Here is an 18,377-nt window from a genome sequence, read left to right as displayed (position 1 = left end):
AGCTTGCTCCAGGTGACAGTGACCCTTGTGGGTTTCCTGAGACTGCCTGGCATGTAAGTGGAGGGAGGGGTACTTTCCTGGCCCAGTCAGCCAGGCCTAGAGAGTTCCCTGAAGGAGGAGACTCAGCAAGGACTGGCCTGCAGTTCTACCAGCCTCAAACAGCAGCTCTTGGTCTTTCCTTGAGGTCGGCCTTGAGGTTTATTTCTGCTTCCAGTCTCATAGCTTGCCCTACCATCCTCCAAGACACCAGGAGCCTGTGGCTTCCAAGCGCTTGGCTCAACTCTTCCATGGATGTTCATGAAAGGCAGAGGGTAGGAAACATTCCTGGGCAGAGCGAGTGGCACATGCGCGCTCCTCCACCTGTCAGGGGCCCTGGCTAGGTCGCCAAAGCGCTGCTCAGGCTGACTGCCTCTCTGAGGCGAAGACTTCTGGGAATGAGCAGCACACTGGGAGAGGAAGCAGGCATAGAAGGAGAGAGCTGGGGTTCAATAAATGGGACAGCAGTGGTTAGCTGTTCAGCCCAGCGCTCTGCTCGGGAGACAAAGCCATGCTTCTTCCTTCATTTTAGATTTACTTATTGTTATTTGATGGACATGAGTGTACATGTGCCTGGCACCCACAGAGCCCACAAGAAAGTGCTGGGTCCCCTGGAGCTGGAGTTACAGGGTTCCCAGCCACCATGTGAGTACTAGGAAGCAAACCTGGGTGCTCACTCTGAAAAGATAGCTTCTTTATTTTTTGGTTTTTCTTTTTTCTTTTTTTTTCCGAGACAGGGTTTCTCTGTGTAGCCTTGGCCATCCTGGACTCACTTTGTAGACCAGGCTGGCCTCGAACTCACAGCAATCTGCCTGCCTCTGCCTCCCCAGTGCTGGGATTAAAGGCATGCGCCACCACGCCCAGCTCTGGTTTTTCTTTTTCAATCTTTAAAAATTTTTTGTTTTATGTTTGAGTGCTCTATCTGTATGTACACCTGAAAGCCAGAAGAGGGCAGCAGATCCCAGTATAGAAGGTTGTAAGGTTGTGTTTGCTGGGCACTGCACTCAGAGCTCTTAAACCCTGAGCTGTCTCTCTAGCCAGACTCCCGGCTTTCTCTGTGTAGTCTTGCCTGTCTTGGATTTACTTTATAGGCCAGGCTGGCCTCGAACTCAGAGATCTGCCTGCCTCTGCCTCCAGAGTGCTGAGCTTACAGGTGAGGGCCACCGCGCCTGGCTTTGATAGCTTCTTGTACAGCATTTGGCCTCTGTAGCTGTCAAGAGGTCCAGACAGCCAGTGCACAGACCCCACCTCAGAATCAGCCACCTCATCGTCAAGTGGTTGCACCATACTTATCCCGCCCAGATAACAGGCAACAGAGTGAGCAGGGCTTTAGAAGCAAACAGTCCAAGAAACCATCATAGAAATGAAGTTTTTATTGGACTTGGGAACAGAGGAGAAATGGGGTGAAAAGATGGTAGCAAGTGCCCAGGGCACCTGCCTGGAGACCTTTGAGGAAGAGAAGCAAGTGGTGGGCTAAGGGCAGGGGCAGCACCTACACAGAGGAAGGAGGCAAAGGCCTCACTCTTCCGTGGACCAGTCGCATCCCACTTCAGGGAGACACAATCCCTGTCCAGCTTGCTCCAGAGACCAGGCTGAGGCTTCTGTGAATAGTTGTAGAAAACTTTGCAAACTGTAAAGTGCAGTGCGCAACACTTGCAGGCTACCTGCCTTTCTGTTAGACAGGCCCGTCTGGATTCGGGGAGTATTGACTATGAAAAAACACTGTTGGAGGTCCAGAGGTCAGTCCTTTGCACTTTCTCTTCCCCTCAACTTCCACGACACCTCATGCCCTACCCAGGGCCTTAGGGATGGGTCGGGGGTGGGTGGTGGGTTGGGGGGAAGCTGTTGTACTGGAGCCAAGGCCTCCAGGTGGCTTTGATCCCTGGGGTCCTGGTGTCAGGGAAGGGCTCTGGCCCTGCACCTTCTTCTGATCACCGCCTTCCAATCTGCTCCTTAGTGTGTCTCGATGAGGTGCATCTCTCGATGTCCCGGTTCACTCCTGGGTGAGGGGCAGAACGATGCCTGGTGGCGTCTCCCTCACCATACTCAATGTGGCTACCAGCCAAGGTAGTAGTTCCTGCCCCCTCCAGGCACCCACAGACCAAGAGGCCTGGTGTAGTAGAGGGAGGGCCTTCACCTGGGAGTACCCAGCTCCAGAGCAGCACTGATGAGGACTGTGGGGTGCCCTGGTGGCCCTCAGAGCAAAGCCTTAAAGAAGAAGGAGAGAGAGGCTCCGCAGGAGAGCCCCAGGGCCAGGAAGAAGGTCATGAGGGCTCCAGCCACCTCCCTCTCGTGCGGCAGCACCTGTCTAGAACACACAGAGACAGGAACGTATAGAGACTGCTGAGTTTAACCTTAGACACAGCTTCTGGGCCCTCTCCTGTCTCTTAGCACTGGAGCTCTAGTCTGGGTCTGACCCCACCCTCTGTCGCTGTAACCTGACCTTTCTCTGGGCTCAGTCTCTCCCTTTGTGAAATGAAGCTTTATAGGATTCTAGATTCCATCACTTTATTTCTCAACAAAACGTCCTCAACTGGTTCTTCCTGCCATGTTTACTCTCCTCAGAGTTCAGCCCTATTGTCCCTGTAGAAAATAGCTGGGCTGCCTGGGCAGGTAACCTCCCCAGTCCCTAGCACTTGACTGGGGCGAGTGCCACAGTGAAGGCCTGTCCCATAGGATGGCGCTAGAGGTCTTTTCCAGATGGCCTTTCTCCAAGAACTAGGCCCTTCCCATCACCAGCACCCAACCCTTTGCTTCCCAGACCTGGGGGCCAGACACATGGTGAGAGACACCAGGTAGCCATTGGAAACGGCGAAGAGCAGCATAAATGTGATGAAGTAGGCGTCCTGCCGGAAGATGATGGGCAGCCGCGGGGTGCGCCGGGGCACATGACACAGCATGAAGAGTGGCACAAACAGGAAGCGCAGGCACACCAGCAGGGGCAGCAGCCGGCTGTCCTCATCTGGCTGTGACAGAGGCTCAGGTGAGTGTGGGACCTGCAGCTGGGAGGGGGTGTGTACCCTGGAGCAGGGTGACATGGGTGCTGGGAACTAGACTCAGGTCCTCTGGAAAAGCAGCCAGTGGTGCTCGTAACCACTGAGCCATCTCTCCAGCCCCTGAATAATTCTTTCTAATAGGCGCATACAGAATCTTGTCCTCTAGCTTTCATTAAACACGCAGGACATCACCTACAGTCACTGCGCCATCCGAGCACCGGCCTGTATTTCTCCAACCTAACCTAGATGAGTTTGGTTGGTTTTTTTTTTTTTTGTTTGTTTGTTTGTTTTTTCGAGACAGGGTTTCTCTGTGTAGCCTTGGCTGTCCTGGACTCGCTTTGTAGACCAGGCTGGCCTTGAACTCACAGCAATCCACCTGCCTCTGCCTCCTGAGTGCTGGGATTACAGGATGATGTTCTAAGATGGTGGGAGGCTGGGTCTCCAGGTTGCATCCCCACTTAGGTTGCTGCTGTTCCATTTGTTCCGCGTCCCAGGGAGCTTTCACATAAGGAGACAACACCCCGCTGACAGCAATCCTTTAAATAGTCATGTCCAATTCCTCACCAGGTACCCGAACCTTCACACAGCCAAGGGCTGAGCTGGGGCTGGGTGCTGGGGACATGGTGCTCCACTGGCTGTGGTGGCTTCATCTTTAGAGGAACCAGCCTAGCCTGCCCGTTGCAGAGGCCATCACTTATTGCCAGCTGGAGGGCTGTTTTGATGTCAGGTCAGGGGTACCACTGGAAGTCACCTTTCTGTGTTCCTCTGCACCCTTTGGTCCCCAGTTACTTTCCATAGTTCTGGCTGGTTCAGCCAAGACAAGCTCACCCACAGGAAGTAAGAGGTCAGGCTCCGGCCCAGCCAATCCATGATGTTGAAGAGCAGGAAGCAGCAGATGGGGTTGAAGAACTGACCTGAGGCAGAGAGAGCTGACAGTCACCCCGACCCCCATCGGTCTTCATCCCTAGCTCCCCAGCCTCTGCTTCACCCCCAACACTCACTCCACTTCCCGTGGCTGGTGGAGCTGGTCACCATGGCTGTGATGGCAGGAAAGACTGACAGGGTGACTGTGAAGACCAACACAAGGCACAGCGCCGTCAGCCAGATCTGGGAGCCGGAGGCAGGGGTGTGAGTGGGCAGGGCAGCCCCGTGTCCACCACGCAGCCCTCCCCCCACCCCCCGCCCCCCTCACTGCTCTAGCCCTGCCCACAATGTCCCTGGGTAGATTGTTAGGAGCTATCTCTTAGGCCTTCCAGAAGATGACGAACCTTCCGGAAGACCACGAAGATTGCAGGTTTTTCTGGCTTCAGTGCCTCATCCAGCTCCGGTCCTGGCTCCTTCTCAAGGTCAAGTTCCAGAGCTGGGCCTGCCTGCTGGGGGCTGATGGGAACCCCATTCTTGTCATCTAGGGGAGAGGTCAAGCTCATGACTCAGTTTTCCAAAGGCAAGGAAATCCTCAGTGGTGAAAAAAGTGGCTCTTTCCAGCCTAAGTACAGGAGGCAGGGGATCAACAGTGGGGAGAGTCTGCTTACTTACTTACTTACTGCGGAGTTGGGACTGACCCATGGTGTCCTGGGCTGTTTGTATACACATATCACTGAATTACATTTTTGTTGTTGTTTATTTTTTAAAGATAGGATCTTTTTCTAGCCCAGGCTAGCCTAGAACTCTCTGTTACCTGACCTCTGTGCCTGACCTCTGACTTGCTATCCCTGGGCTCACGTGCCAGGTACTGAGTTAAGCACCTTGGATGGAGTCTTTCATTGTTACTTTGCAATAAAGAAATGGAAGATAAGGGCTGGAGAGATGGCTCAGAGGTTAAGGGCACTAACTGCTCCTCCAGAGGTCCTGAGTTCAATTCCCAGCAACCACATGGTGGCTCACGACCATCTATAATGTGATCTGATGCCCTCTTCTGGTGTGCAGGTGTACATGCAGACAGAGCACTGTATAAATAATAATAAATAAATAAATCTTAAAAAAAAAAAAAAAGAAGAAGAAATGGAGGCTAAGCCAGGCACGATGGTAAATGCCTTTAGTCTCAGCACCCAGGAAGCAGAGGTAGGTAGATTTCTGAGTCTGAGCCTGGGCCCACACAGAAAAACCCTGTTGTCAAAAAAACAACAACAAGAACAAATAAGTGGTGAATACAGCAATTAAGTGATCGGTCCAAGGCTTTGGACTTAAGAGATTCTGGATTCAAAGTGCTCACTGCTGCTGCTTCTCCATTTTGTTCAAGAGGAAACTGAACCACAGGGTAGCGGGGACAGCTTCCATTCATGGCCTGCCTCTGCTGACGCAAGGCTCCAAGAGAAGGGAACACTTCCCAGAGGAGTGTACTTGAACTTCCTCTGTGTCTCCTGTACCTTCTGCAGGGTCCTGGGAGCTTACCAGCTTGGAGGAGCTCAGCTTTGGTCTCTAGCTCCTGAGCTGGGGCCTGAGACAGCTTCTTGGCCAGGTAGTATCTGCCAAACTCCTGCAGAAAGATCAGCAAGTCAGTCCTGCCCAAGACCTGTCTGTTTACCCCCTCCACACCCCTGGCTGGGAGCCTGAGGTCCCCTAAGTCAACATCTCCTCTAAGGAGCTCAGAATTGAGTGAGGTCTAGTCTCTCTTCCTCGGCCTCCCCCAGAGCTTTGTCCTAAATTCCCCAAAGTGGGGCATCTAGCCCAATGGCAGGCTTACCAGATGGGGCAGGCTAAGGTAACAAATGATGGCCAGGAGGATGCCCACACAGGGGGTGATGAAGTACCCAAGGGCGGAGGTCTGGGCATCCATACCACCTGTGACAGAAACCTTAGCTGCAGAGGAGATGCAAGTTCCACAGTCCCAATTTCCTGTGGTGTTAGGCAGTCATTCTCCCTCAGTGCAGAGTCCAGGAACCCCGCCCCTCAGCCTCAGCATCCACTTCCCCATCACCCCAGCATCTTCCTCCTGTATCCCTTCTCTTCTGCCCAGCCCTTCAGCTATCCAAGTGGACTCACTGGCCATTGACACGAGCATAGCAAGGGCAGCGAAGATCCCAGCCAGGCCCTGGCCACTGAGGAACAGAGTGCTGTACGAAGAAGGCATGGTACCCAGCTGCCCAAAAAGGCTGCCTTGAAGCACTGCACCGAAGGCTGTGTAGAGACAGGGAGGGGACAGTACTCAGGCAGCCTTGGCAGCATCAGAGAAGTGTCCATAAGGTGCATTGGAAACTCCAGTCTAGGCTAGGCAGGTGTGAGTTTTCCTGGGGACTTAAGGCAGTATGGTAGAACATCCTCCACTTTGTTATTATTGTTGTTGTTATTAGTATTATTATTATTATTTTGAGACAGGGTCTGACCATGCAGCCTTGGCTAGCCTAGAAGCCATCGTGTAGACCATGCTGGTCTTGAACTACCAGAGATCTGCCTGCCTCTGCCTCCCAAGTGCTGGGACTAAAGTTATGTGCCGTTCCACCCAGCCTATTTCTCTGAGATACAACCCTTGATCTGTGGGGTTTCTGACTAGGAGGCCTCCCTAGGTCACTATGGTTCTGAGACACCTGACTTTCATCTGTCTGGGCTCAGTTTCTTCTTTGGGGATCTGGGTGATAACGGTATATTGTCTTTCCTTCAAGGATCTGCTGGGCTGTGGGCTGTGTACAAGAAAGGGTGGGGGAGGGGAGGGGATGCGCTTACAGTTGATGAACCAGACTGACGCCATGGTGATGGAAAAGAACAGCCCAGGGCTCAAGTCCACCTTCACCAATGCTGCTGTCAGGGCAAAGAGCAGTAGTATGGCCAGCAGGCTGCCCAGAACACGCACCGACTCGGGGATGCTGGTCAGAAGGGGCGGAGGACATCAGGTGGCCAGGCAAGGGAGGATTGGCACAGGGGCAGGGCAGTGGAGCTGGAGCGATGGGGTGGGAGCAGGGATGACAAGCTCCACAAGGAGGCTGCGGGTCTTACCACTGATACAGGAAGGAGTTGAGGAGCGTGAAGAGCAGTAGAGGCAGCTGGGACAGCAGTGTCACCCAGTTGTTGAAGTTGAAAGTGTCTGTGGGACCTGTGTGGTTGGTGCTCAGGGTCTCAGTGGTGCTGTTGGCACCTGCTAGCCGCCCCAGGAAGTACTGCCGATAGAGAGAGAGTGTGGGGTCAGGAAGCACCTCCCTTCCTCACCTCCTCACACTTCAGTTAGAATCTGTAGGCCTGTCTTTGTACTGTCCCCAGGACCTGGCACACAGTTGGAGTTAGAGGGGTATGCACTAAGTTAAACAGCTGAATTCTGCAGCTGAGCCCAAGGCCTCGCCACATCTCTGGGCCCTATCTCCTCGTCAGTGTCCTGGCTCCAGCCTCCACTCCCACGCCTGTAACAGCCTCGACACTTATTCATTCCATGAGTATATATTGAACTCCTACTGTATGCCAGGCCCCAGCTCAGGTACTAAGCCACTGTTTTCTCAGGTACACACATCTCACCACTCTATATAACTGTGTAACTTCCTGTGGCCTGAAAGGCAGACCTCCCATCTTAGGTAGGATCTTTTAGAATCTGATCCCAGACTCCCTTTCTTGTCTGTCTTCTGCTCTCCACTCTGGTAAGCTCCAAGCTCTAGATGTTTCTCTAAATAGGCTCTTCTTTGCCTCCACCCTGAATTCCCTCACCCCCACCTTTTGCCTGCCCGGTTCCTACTTTACAAATATGCTTCTGGCTGGAAAGCAACAGCACGTGTCATGTTACATTATTAATAGCTCTGGCCCTATGGCTCTCAAATTCGGCAGCTGATTCATCTTTGGATATCCAGGGTCCAGCACGGACCCAGGCACTCCACAGGCACCTGGAAAGTTATCCCACTGAATTATGTTTGAATAACTCGGTCCCACAAAAGAATGCATGCGTTGGGGGAACAGAGCTTTCCTCTTATGGTTCCTCTACATTTGCAATGCCTGGTCCACCGTAGTTGCACATTAAATGCTAGCTGAATGAATGTAATTCACATCATTGCAAAGAAAGCCAAAGGTTTGGAAAATCCACTTTTGGGATGACTGGACAGAAATAACGACAAAGGACTCCCTGTGTTGATGGCCCTGTCCCTCCGGGATCTGGACATCCTTAAAAGTTCGCCTAGCTAGGCGAGAGGCGGTTCCCTCCATGAGGTTTGGTGTTTCCGCTGACTGGTGAGTTGTAGAAGGTGGCGTGGTGAGGAAAGCGGCTCATGAACCGCAGCTCCAGGCGGCTGGAGGGACCGCGGTTTGTGACCGTGTGGTTGCCCATCGGCTGCGTGTCTCACCGGGATGGCCGTAATGAAGAAGTTCCAGGGGAGGAGGGTGCCCAGCCCCAGAATGAAGAAGCTGATGCCGACCAGGTGGTAGCTGTGGGGAGCAGTCAGAAGGTCACCCCGAGGACGTACGCCTGGGCCGCCCTAGCCGCCCCTCGGTAGAACGGACTACAACCCCCATTACCCCGACTCAGGCCTCTTAGGGAATCGGCTGATGGGAATTGTAATCCCGTTGGTCTTTCAGCTCAGGAGCATCCAGACCGGCGGGAATTCACAGCCTCAAGGCTGGCATCTGGGCCCCCCGGTACTCACCACATGGAGTTCCCATCTCACCTGTCCCGAGGGGCGTCTCCGCGCGCCATGGCTGTCGCAGTCCTATGTGCCGGGCCAGGTGCGGGGAGGCTGCATCTGCGCCTGTGCGGGGCTGGCAGGCCAAAGGACAACGACGCTGGCCCGGGTCCTGGAATCTCAAGGTCGGAGGGCAGTAGGTAGAGAGAGGGTACTGGCAGGGGACTACGTTTTTTGCAGGCTCGGACCTCGGCTCCACCCCCCGGGGCGGAGACAAAGGGCCCAAGCACCCCTCCCCCGCCAACGCAGGCTCTCTAGACTCCACCTCGCTGGCGACTCTGCCTTAGGTATTCGGATCCCGCTTTTCGCTTGCTTGCTTGCTTGCTTGCTTGCTTGCTTGCTTGCTTGTGGACAGCTGGGTCTCAACACCGCCTCTCCCTTCAGGCCCTTGTCCTCTCCGTGGGCATCTTCCGGGATCTTGGGGAGGGGTGGGGGGTGGGGAGGACAAGGACGGCGCCGGGAAGGAAGGGGTCCGTTGGTAGCTGGGCATAGCCGACCAAGCTAGGGGTTCTTCCTCTTGGCCCGATCCAAGGTGGAGTCGCGCTTGCACCCCCTAAGGTTTGTTGCCTTCTAAGCTCGCTGCTTAGGGAGCAAGCCTGGTCCGGAGGGAGAAGTCGGTGTCGCCTATTGTGGCAGAGTGAGTGCTCCGAGGGAGTTTTCCCAGAGGTCAAGGAAAAAGTGGCCAGGTGCTTTTGCACTGAGCTCCCCGACAGATATAGAAGACAGCAAGGAGGGTTCAACAAAGGCTCCGGAGGGAACTGTGGCCCAGGAAGTGATGTTCGTCGCCCTCCCCAGCCGCCGACGCTGCCACCACCACTGGTACTTAAAAACATAATTTCCAGCGGTTCCACGTCATAACATGCTAAACGTTACTGAGATGCAGTCAGTCACCTTCTACTATTACCCCCACCCCGTGAAAATTACAATCTTATCATTTATGCATGAGTTGTAGTTTCTCTCGCATGGAGGAAGTGAGAATTACTGCTTTCCTAAATTAAGAATATATTTATCTGGGCTGGTAAAACAGCTCAGCCGATACGGGTGTTCACAGCCAAGCCCTATGATCGGAGTTCAAACCCCAGGACCCGTATGTTGGAAGGACTGAAGCAACTCCAGCAAATTGTCCTCTGACCTCCACACAAACACTTGTGCCCTCCCTCCCAACAACTGTACTATAAATGTGTGTGTTTTAAAGGATATAGTTATTTTTAGATTGTTTTTCCTGTGTGCCGACTAGACCATGCTACTGCTGTTTCTGTCTGGTTCCCAGAATCTAGCCACACTGCTTGGTTCATCCAGAGTGGTTAATATATCATGGTGGTCTACAGGTGACTCTCTTGTGTTGCTGGGGACTGAACCCAGAACCTTGTCACAGAGCGGAAGGGGGGGTAGGGGAGAGAGAGAGAGAGAGAGAGAGAGAGAGAGAGAGAGAGAGAGAGAGAGAGAGAGAGAGATGGGGGGGTAGGGAGAGAGAGACTATCTGAATTCAGTTCTAACAGGTTTCAATGCCTCTTAATCCACTCTGCACCCAGAACTGGCCTTAGGGCATCTCTTCACAATTTTACCTATGTACAAGTCAATTGCTTCCATTTCACTCATACTTATTTTTTAAAATATTTATTTATTAAGTATACAGCATCCTGACTGCATGTACACCTCCCGGCCAGAAGAGGGCACCAGATCTCATTCTAGATGGCTGTGAGCCACCCTGTGGTTGCTGGGAATTGAACTCAGGACCTTTGGAAAAGCAGCGCTCTTAACCTCTGGGCTATCTCTCCAGCCCCATACTTATTTTAATAATTATTGTTGATATTGTTTTCTTACTTGATAGTCATAGGAAGATGAGTCAAAGTGGTGCGGGGGTGGGGGTTGGCGAGGTGGGGGGGTGAGGTGAGGTGGGGGGGGGGGACTTAGCCTGGCACAGTTTTGAAGGCAGAAGTGAAGGGTGGAGGTCTGGGGACAGGCTCGTTTGGCCTGGCATGGAAGAGGATGAGGCACTTCAGAAAAAGAGCAGCCTGTACGTGGGGGTGGGGTGGTGGGGGGGGGGGTGGGACAGGAGAGTGCTGGCACACTGCGGGAAACACAGGGGGACAGGAAAGTGCTGGCACACTGTGGGACACACAAATAGATCCCTGTGGCTGGGCAGAGGCACAGGCTTCCTGGAGTTGGATTTCACTTCAGGTTTTCAGCTCAGGCCGACTCTGGGATCTGTGTAATTAGCAAATGCTAGTCTGTGGTGAGACTGTGTGTAACAAAACCTAGGGGTGAGGCATTTTGATGGCACAGTGATATCCTGAGAGAGGCAAGAAAGGAAAGCGTCGAGTAATAAAATAAGAGGTGTGTGAATAGGTTAGTGCTCGGACACGTGAAGGCTCTGTGCATCTGGATGGAGAACTCTCAGCTACTTTTCCAGCACCGTTTCTGCCTGCACACTGCCATACTCCCCACCATGGTGATAAGGGACATGCTTAGCCCCTCTTTATAGACCCCCACGTACAAGCACATATCAGAGAGAGCAAAAGCTGACTCTAAAGGCCACTAGCATGTCTTGACGTGCTGTTCTGGAGCGGCAACCAAGGTTTGGCGAAACTCCCAGCGAAACAGTGCAGCTGTCGTCTCCCCAGACAGCGCCTGAGGTCCAGGAAATGCTGTGTGTATTTAAACCCTACAGACGATGCTTTGTGTCTGTGCCACAGCCCGGGCTCGGGAAATTATCAGCGTGGTTTAAAACAAACAAAACCCAAATAGTTGGTTTTTTTATTTTTAGTCTAGTTTTAGATTTACAGAATACCTCAGCAAACAGGACAGGGGTCTATGTATGAGCTGCAGGTGCAACTCGATCTCCCTTATTCAAATCCTGCATTAATGTGGTACATCTGTGACAGTGAGTGAGCCGTATGATACTAACTGAAATAAGTAATTTACCTTAATGCTCATTGCTTGTTCTTTCTTAAAAATATTTTTTTACTTAATTTTAATTTATGTGTGTTGGTGTGAGGATGTCAGATCTTGGAGTTACAGACAGTTATTAGCTGCCATGTGGGTGCTGGGAATTGAATCCAGTTTCCTTTCGAAGAGCAGGCAGTGCTCTTAACCACTGAGCCATCTCTCCAGCCCCACATTGCTTGTTCTTGTTCTTTTCTTTTCTTTTTTTCTCTGAGACAGGGTTTCTCTGTGGAGCCCTGGCTGACTGTCCTGGACTCACTTTATTTTGTTTTATTTTTGTTTTTTGAGACAGGGTTTCTCTGTGGAGCCTTGACTGACTGTCCTGGACTCAGTTTATTTTGTTTTCTTTTTGTTTTTTGAGACAGGGTTTCTCTGTGGAGCTTTGACTGACTGTCCTGGACTCAGTTTATTTTGTTTTGTTTTTGTTTTTTGAGACAGGGTTTCTCTGTGGAGCCTTGACTGACTGTCCTGGACTCAGTTTATTTTGTTTTCTTTTTGGTTTTTTGAGACAGGGTTTCTCTGTGGAGCCCTGGCTGACTGTCCTGGACTCACTTTATTTTGTTTTATTTTTGTTTTTTTGAGACAAGGTTTCTCTGTGTAGCCCTGGCTGTCCTAGACCTCTCTTTGTTCCTTGAACTCACAGCGATCCCCCTGCCTCTGCCTCCCTAGTGCTGGGATTAAAGGAGTGTACCACCATGCCTGGCTGTTCTTTTGCTTTTTTAAAGACAAGACTTCATTCTAGGCCAGGCTGGTCTGGACTTCACAATGTAGTCCAGGATAGTCTTGAACTCATGATCTTGGCTCATCAGAATGGATCATGACTCCATTTGGCAATACCTTCCTTTTTTGTTTGTTTGTTTAAAGATTTTATTCATTTTTATTTTATGTGTATGAATGTTTTGCCCGTGTGTGTATGTGTGTACCATGTGTGTGCCTGTGTGTATATGTGTGCATCATGTGTTTGCAGCGCCTCTAGAGACCAGAATGTCAGATCCTGTGATGGTTTGAATAAGAATGTGTAGAGGAATGTGAATTCAGAACATGGCTGCTCTGGCAAGAGATCACATCCAAAGACCTTCTAGGCCTGTGTGATCCGGCTGGAATACAAACATGCCTTTAATCCAGGAGACAGAGGCAAACAGATCTGAGTTCAAGGCCAGCCTGGTATAGAGCAAATATCAGGTAAAGAAAAGCTAAAGATTTACCTAAAGATCCAGGTATGGTAGTACATGCCTTCAATCCCAAACAAAAGTAAAGTTAGTTTGTAGAAGGAAGCACCCATGTTTGAAGGTGATGTCTAATTGAGTGGCAGAAAAGGTGACGAATCAGAGAAAATTTGACAGAATAGGATACACCCACCTCTCATGAAAAGAGAGTGGAAAGGGAAGCTACTTGAGAGGCAGTTTTTCAGAGAAAGGAGGCAGTTTTGTTTTTTGTTTTTTGTTTTTTTTTTTAAATCAGGACAGTAATAGAGAGATGAATTGCAAAGAGAGAGAACTTAGGTGAAGATGGAATGAGCCAGAAAATGAGAAGAAGCCAGATTAGAGCAGATGGCTGAGTTAGTTTGAGGCCAAGCAGAACAATTCTGGGTCAAGAGAGAAGCCAGGTTAAATAAGTCAGCTGGGAGAAGAGTCTGAGCCAGAACAGCTGAGTTGAACCAGCCAGCCCAGAGCTCAGAAAGAACAAGTAAGGGTGAGCTTATTAAGCAGTAAGTCTCAGATGCTGAAAACATTCTTGGCCTAGGATAGATTATTATGTAGAGGCTAGAAGCTTCCAGGACTAGGCCTAGGCCAGCAGAAGGAGGCAGTGAGCCTCTCAGACAACAAGTGAGCCAGGAGAATAAGATAACTTTTTATGTAAAAATTTTAAAAATGTTTAATTAAAAAAGAAATTTAAAATTATTAAAATAAAGTAACTTTTACAAGCATGGTCCCTGTAGATTCGTATATTTGAATTAGTCTTCAGATGTGGCGTTACTTGAGAAGGAGTGAGAGGTGTGGCCTTGCTGAAGGAAGTGTGTCACTTGGGGTGGGCTTGGAGGTTTCAGGAGCCCAAACCAGGCCCAGTGTCTCCCTCTTCTGCTGCCTGTGGATCTGCATGTAAAACTCTCAGCTGCTTCTCCAGCACCATGTCTGCCTGCGAGCTGCCATGCTTCCCTCCATGATGATAATGGACTAAACCTCTGAAACTGTAAGCCAGTCCCAATTAGATGCTTAAGAGTTCACTTGTCGGGGCTGGAGGATGGCTCAGAGGTTAAGAGCACTGGCTGCTCTTCCAGAGGTCCTGAGTTCAATTCCCAGCACCTGTATGGTGCTCTTGCAGAGGACCAAGTTTCGTCCATTTCCCAGAATCCACCACAGACAGCTCACAATTATCTATATATTCCAGTTCTAGTGAAACCAATGCTTTCTTCTTGCCTCCTTCTGTTTTGCGGGCAGAACATTCATACATGTAAAATATAAATAAACAACTATGAAAATGAAAACAAACAAGCCCATTCCTGTGTAATTCCCTTCATTTTCTTAAAATATCTTTTCCTAGCAGTTAGCTTGTTTTTGAAATTAATAATCTTTGCTTTTTTTCTTTTTCTCATGCACATGTGTTTATTGGTGTTTGCATGTGTGTGGGTCCACATGTATGTGTGGGTATGCATGTATGCATACATAGGCCTGTGTATGCGGAGATTCAAGGTTAAAGTCAGGAGTTTTTCTCCATAACTCTCCTTGTTCTTTGAGTCAGACTCTCTCAATCAAACTCAGAACTCACTGATTTAGCTAGTCTCACTGTTGCGCTTGCTCCAGGCATCCCTTCTCTGCCTTCTGAGGGCTTGAGTTACAGGTGAGTTGCCACATCCACACAGCACTTATGTGGGTTCTGGGGATCCCAACTTCAGCTTCTTCTTTTTGGTTTTTCCAAACAGGGTTTCTCTGTGTAGCCCTGGCTGTCCTGGACTCGCTTTGTAGACCAGGCTGGCCTCGAACTCACAGAGTTTCGCCTGCCTCTGCCTCTGGAGTGCTTGGATTAAAGGCGTGCGCCACCACACCTGGCCCAACTCCAGTTTCTTGTTTCCATAGCAAACACTTTAACCACTGAGTCATCTTCCCAGCTCAAGCTTCCCTTTTCTATAGAATAATTTTGGGTGCACAACAAACTGGAAGCATACAGAAAGTACCCATACAGTTCTCGCGACAGCTGCCCCACCATAGACTTTCTGTGAGTATTACTCAAAGTCCACAGCTTATATAAGGGCTCACTCTTAGTGTTGTATATCTGTGGTTTTTATGACATCTGGGTGACACACACGCACCCTCCCTGTTGGCTAAAGGTGTAGTTTGAGAGACATGTGCTGGCAGGTGAGCAGCCCTGGGGCTGCGGCTGGAACCTTGGCAGTTTGTTACTTTGTTGCTTTTGCTTTTCTTTTAAAGCAGTGGTTCTCAACCTTCCTACTGCTGCCACCCTTTAAAACAGTCTTCATGGGCCTGAACAGACGGCTCAGAGGTTAAGAGCACCGCCTGCCCTTCCAAAGGTCTTGAGCTCAATTCCCAGCAACCACATGGTGGCTCACAACCATCTATAATGTTATCTGATGCCTTCTTCTTCTTTGGCAAATAAAGCACTCATATACAATAAATATTCATTATTATGTATTCAGTGCTCTGCCTGCATGTACACCTGCAGGCCAGAAGAAGGCATCAGATCACGTTATAGATGGTTGTGAGCCGCCATGTGGTTGCTGGGAATTGAACTCATGACTTCTAGAAGAGCAGTCAGTGCTCTTAACTGCTGAGCTATCTCTCCAGCCCCATATACAATAAATAAAATAAATAAATCTTAAAAAAAAAAAAAACCCTACTTGATGTTGTGGTGAGCCCCCAACTATAAGACAGTTTTGTTGCTACTTTATAACTGTGATTATGCTACTGTTATGAATGGTAATGCAAATTATCTGGTATACAGGATTACTGAAAGTGACCCTCCCAAAGGGGTGGCAACTCACATGTTGAGAAACACTTCCTTGGTGCCAGTCAGTGTTTGGAATTTTGGTTTTGGTTTTGGTTTTTCAAGACAGGGTTTCTCTGTGTTAGCTTTGGCTGTCCTGGACTTGCTTTGTAGACCAGGCTGGCCTCGAACTCACAGCGATCGGCCTGCCTCTGCCTCCTGAGTGCTGGGATTAAAGGCGTGCACCACCACGCCCGGCTTTGGTTTTTTTTTTTTTTTTTTTTTTTTTTTGAGACAGGGTTTCTCTGTGTAGCCTTGGCTCTCCTGGACTCACTCAAAGTCACATCAATCTTCCTGCCTCTGCCTCCCGAGTGCTGGGATTAAAGGCGTGCACCCATCTTATAAATAAATCTTTTTAAAAAATAAAATTAAAATAAAGCTCCAAGCTGGGCGTGGTGGCGCACACCTTTAATCTCAGCACTCGGGAGGCAGAGGCAGGCAGATTGGATTGATGTGAGTTTGAGGCCAGCCTGGTCTACAAAATGAGTCCAGGACAGCCAAGGCTACGCAGAGAAACCCTGTCAAAAAAATTTATGTATTTGCCGGTTGGAGGAAGAGGCAGGTGGATCTCTGTGAGTTTGAGGCCTGCCTGGTCTACAGAGTGAGTCCAGGACACCCAAGGCTACAATTTATTATGTATACAGGGGTTTTGTTTGCAGGTCTCCTGCTGGCCAGAAGAGGGCACCAGATCTCATTACCAGTAGAGCAATCAGTGCTCTTAACCTCTGAGCCATCTCTCCAGCCCCAAGTATCTGGAGCTCTTTACCTGCACCTACTCTTATAATCCCCACACTGTCCGGCAAGAAGCGCTGTCTGGAGTAATGAAACTGAAACACACACAAATTAAGTCACTTGTTCCACCTCCAGTGGTAGCCTGGGTTCCGGATCCTGAGGGCTAGTCCAGGTGCTGTTTGCTTCCGGGGTGGAAAATAGGAACCCCTAGGCTCAAAGGTTCTCTTTCTCTCAGGACCAATTAAAGCACTCAGGGTGGGCCCCTTGGCTAGGCGAGGCTCCACATCTCACTGGGAGAGGCAGAAATGAGTTTTCCGTTAAGTGTTACAATTAGCTCTTGTAGGGGCAAAATTAATGCCATATTCTATATGTAATTTATAGTTTACAATTAATACCATGGTCTGTGAGAAAGCTGTCCTCCAGGTGATTCCACTACTTCCTGCATTCTGGGGAAGACCATGCACTGCCATAAACTAAACCTGCCAGCGTTCTCCAGAAGATACAATTAACACCCAATGATCCCTGGAGATTCAGCCTCCTGGACCCAACCTGCTGGAAGGTCTGCATTCCTGAGACTCACAACTTTCCCTGGAGATCCGGTCCCCACCCAGCCTGCCTAAAGGACTGCATTCCTGAGACTCACGACACATCCCCCCCCTTATAGTTTTTTCCTCACTTCCCTGTCACCCTCACCCCTAACTACAGTTTTTCCTTATAAACCCATATTGCCCTTGAAGCTCCGGTATCATTCTCCTATCCTGCTCTATTAGGAAGCATTGTGATCCGAAGCTCTGATCTCGTAATACAGGACCCTGTGTATATTGCATCGGTATCGAGTCCTGGTGGTCTTTTTTTTGGGGGGGGGTCTCCCGATCTGGGTAATCTCGGCATAACACTCTTTTCAAATGAGATTGCTGGTACCAGAGGGCAAAAAGCCTGTGATGATACCGGAAGTGTTACAACCCTTTGACTACGCCTCTATGTTAAGGGCAGGGGTGCCGTTAGACCCAGAGAGATGCAGTTCCAGGAGGACAGGTCCAGCCAGCACCGAGCTCACGGCAGTAGGGCGGGCTTCAGCCGCTGCGTGACCCTGACGCACTGGTCAACAGCAAAAGCTTGCGTTGGTCAGGGGGGAGGCCGCCTAATCGGCAGCCAAGGGGGAGGTGCCGAAGCTCCAGGCGGCCTTCCTTTCCCCCAGAATAAACGATGACTCTCAGACAGTCATGAAGGAGTGCGGTGAGAGAGCAAGCCTTTATTTCGTCAATCAGGGACATTATAAACCTTGGGCAATGGGAGAAGTGTCAGGGTGAATGTGTTTGATTCGCTGGGGCTAGGGCTGCCAGGGATACATGATGTACACGCAACAACACAGCCCTATCATAGGAGGGGAAAGCAGTACTTAATTATCCTATGGGTGGGGGGGGGGGGGGAGAAAGAGTTCCTTATCAGGAAAGGGTTGGGCTTGTGATCTTCCTGAGGGCTATGTGATACTCCTTAGAGGTTCCAGGGTTCCCCAGATCAGACAGAGCAGGAACCCCACTGAGAAAGGGAGTCCATCATTTTATACCCAGCAGAGAAACTATCTGGAAACGCCAGACTTCCACCTTAATAGCAAGATCCCACAACTTGTCTCTGTTCTCATGGAAAGAAATATAGTCAGGAGTCAAAGCCAGTATACCTTACAGATCGCTGCGACTTTCCAGAGTGATGAGGGAAAAAAATGTGCAAAAATAGGTCGTCTGAGAGACCCCTGCTTGAGCTGAGAAACACCTGTTGTCTTCATCACTTCCTGTTGCTGTAGATCTCAACAGGACAGCTGGAGGGCGATTTAAAAAAAAAAAACAGTGGCGTTGTCTGGGTGAATCCATCTACTGGGCACTTAGTCCCATGGAATCATGGGAAGTGCTTGAGTCACAAGGGCCACACCCTCAGAAATAGGTGCATCTGATTAGAAGCTTCCCTGAGGAGTGCCTTAGAAATGAGAGCTGCTGCTCTGACACACCTTGCTCGGTCTCAGTCTGTGATGACCCTTCTAAGTTTGGACACAGTAAGAAACCCACATAGATGCCAATGACAAACT

The 18,377-nt window shown here is 50.1% G+C and overlaps 1 protein-coding gene across 1 annotated transcript; it reads right to left on the bottom strand.

Moving 5' to 3' along the window:
• Positions 1 to 1,406: 1,406 nt before the first annotated feature.
• Positions 1,407 to 8,810, bottom strand: Slc29a2 (solute carrier family 29 member 2). The gene is made up of 12 exons (XM_051145862.1): positions 8,606 to 8,810; positions 8,285 to 8,366; positions 6,963 to 7,123; positions 6,693 to 6,832; positions 6,015 to 6,149; positions 5,716 to 5,813; positions 5,424 to 5,508; positions 4,301 to 4,437; positions 4,034 to 4,139; positions 3,861 to 3,946; positions 2,800 to 3,002; positions 1,407 to 2,344 (listed from the first exon to the last, which is right to left on the bottom strand). Exons 1-12 carry the CDS (start codon positions 8,632 to 8,634, stop codon positions 2,233 to 2,235), a joined length of 1,374 nt encoding a protein of 457 aa, XP_051001819.1. The 5' UTR covers positions 8,635 to 8,810; the 3' UTR covers positions 1,407 to 2,232.
• Positions 8,811 to 18,377: the final 9,567 nt, after the last annotated feature.

This window comes from Acomys russatus, chromosome 5, assembly GCF_903995435.1.
Source record: "Acomys russatus chromosome 5, mAcoRus1.1, whole genome shotgun sequence".
Lineage (NCBI taxonomy): Eukaryota > Metazoa > Chordata > Mammalia > Rodentia > Muridae > Acomys > Acomys russatus.
Note: the sequence above shows the minus strand (reverse complement) of the source record. Positions and strands in the feature narration are given on the sequence as shown.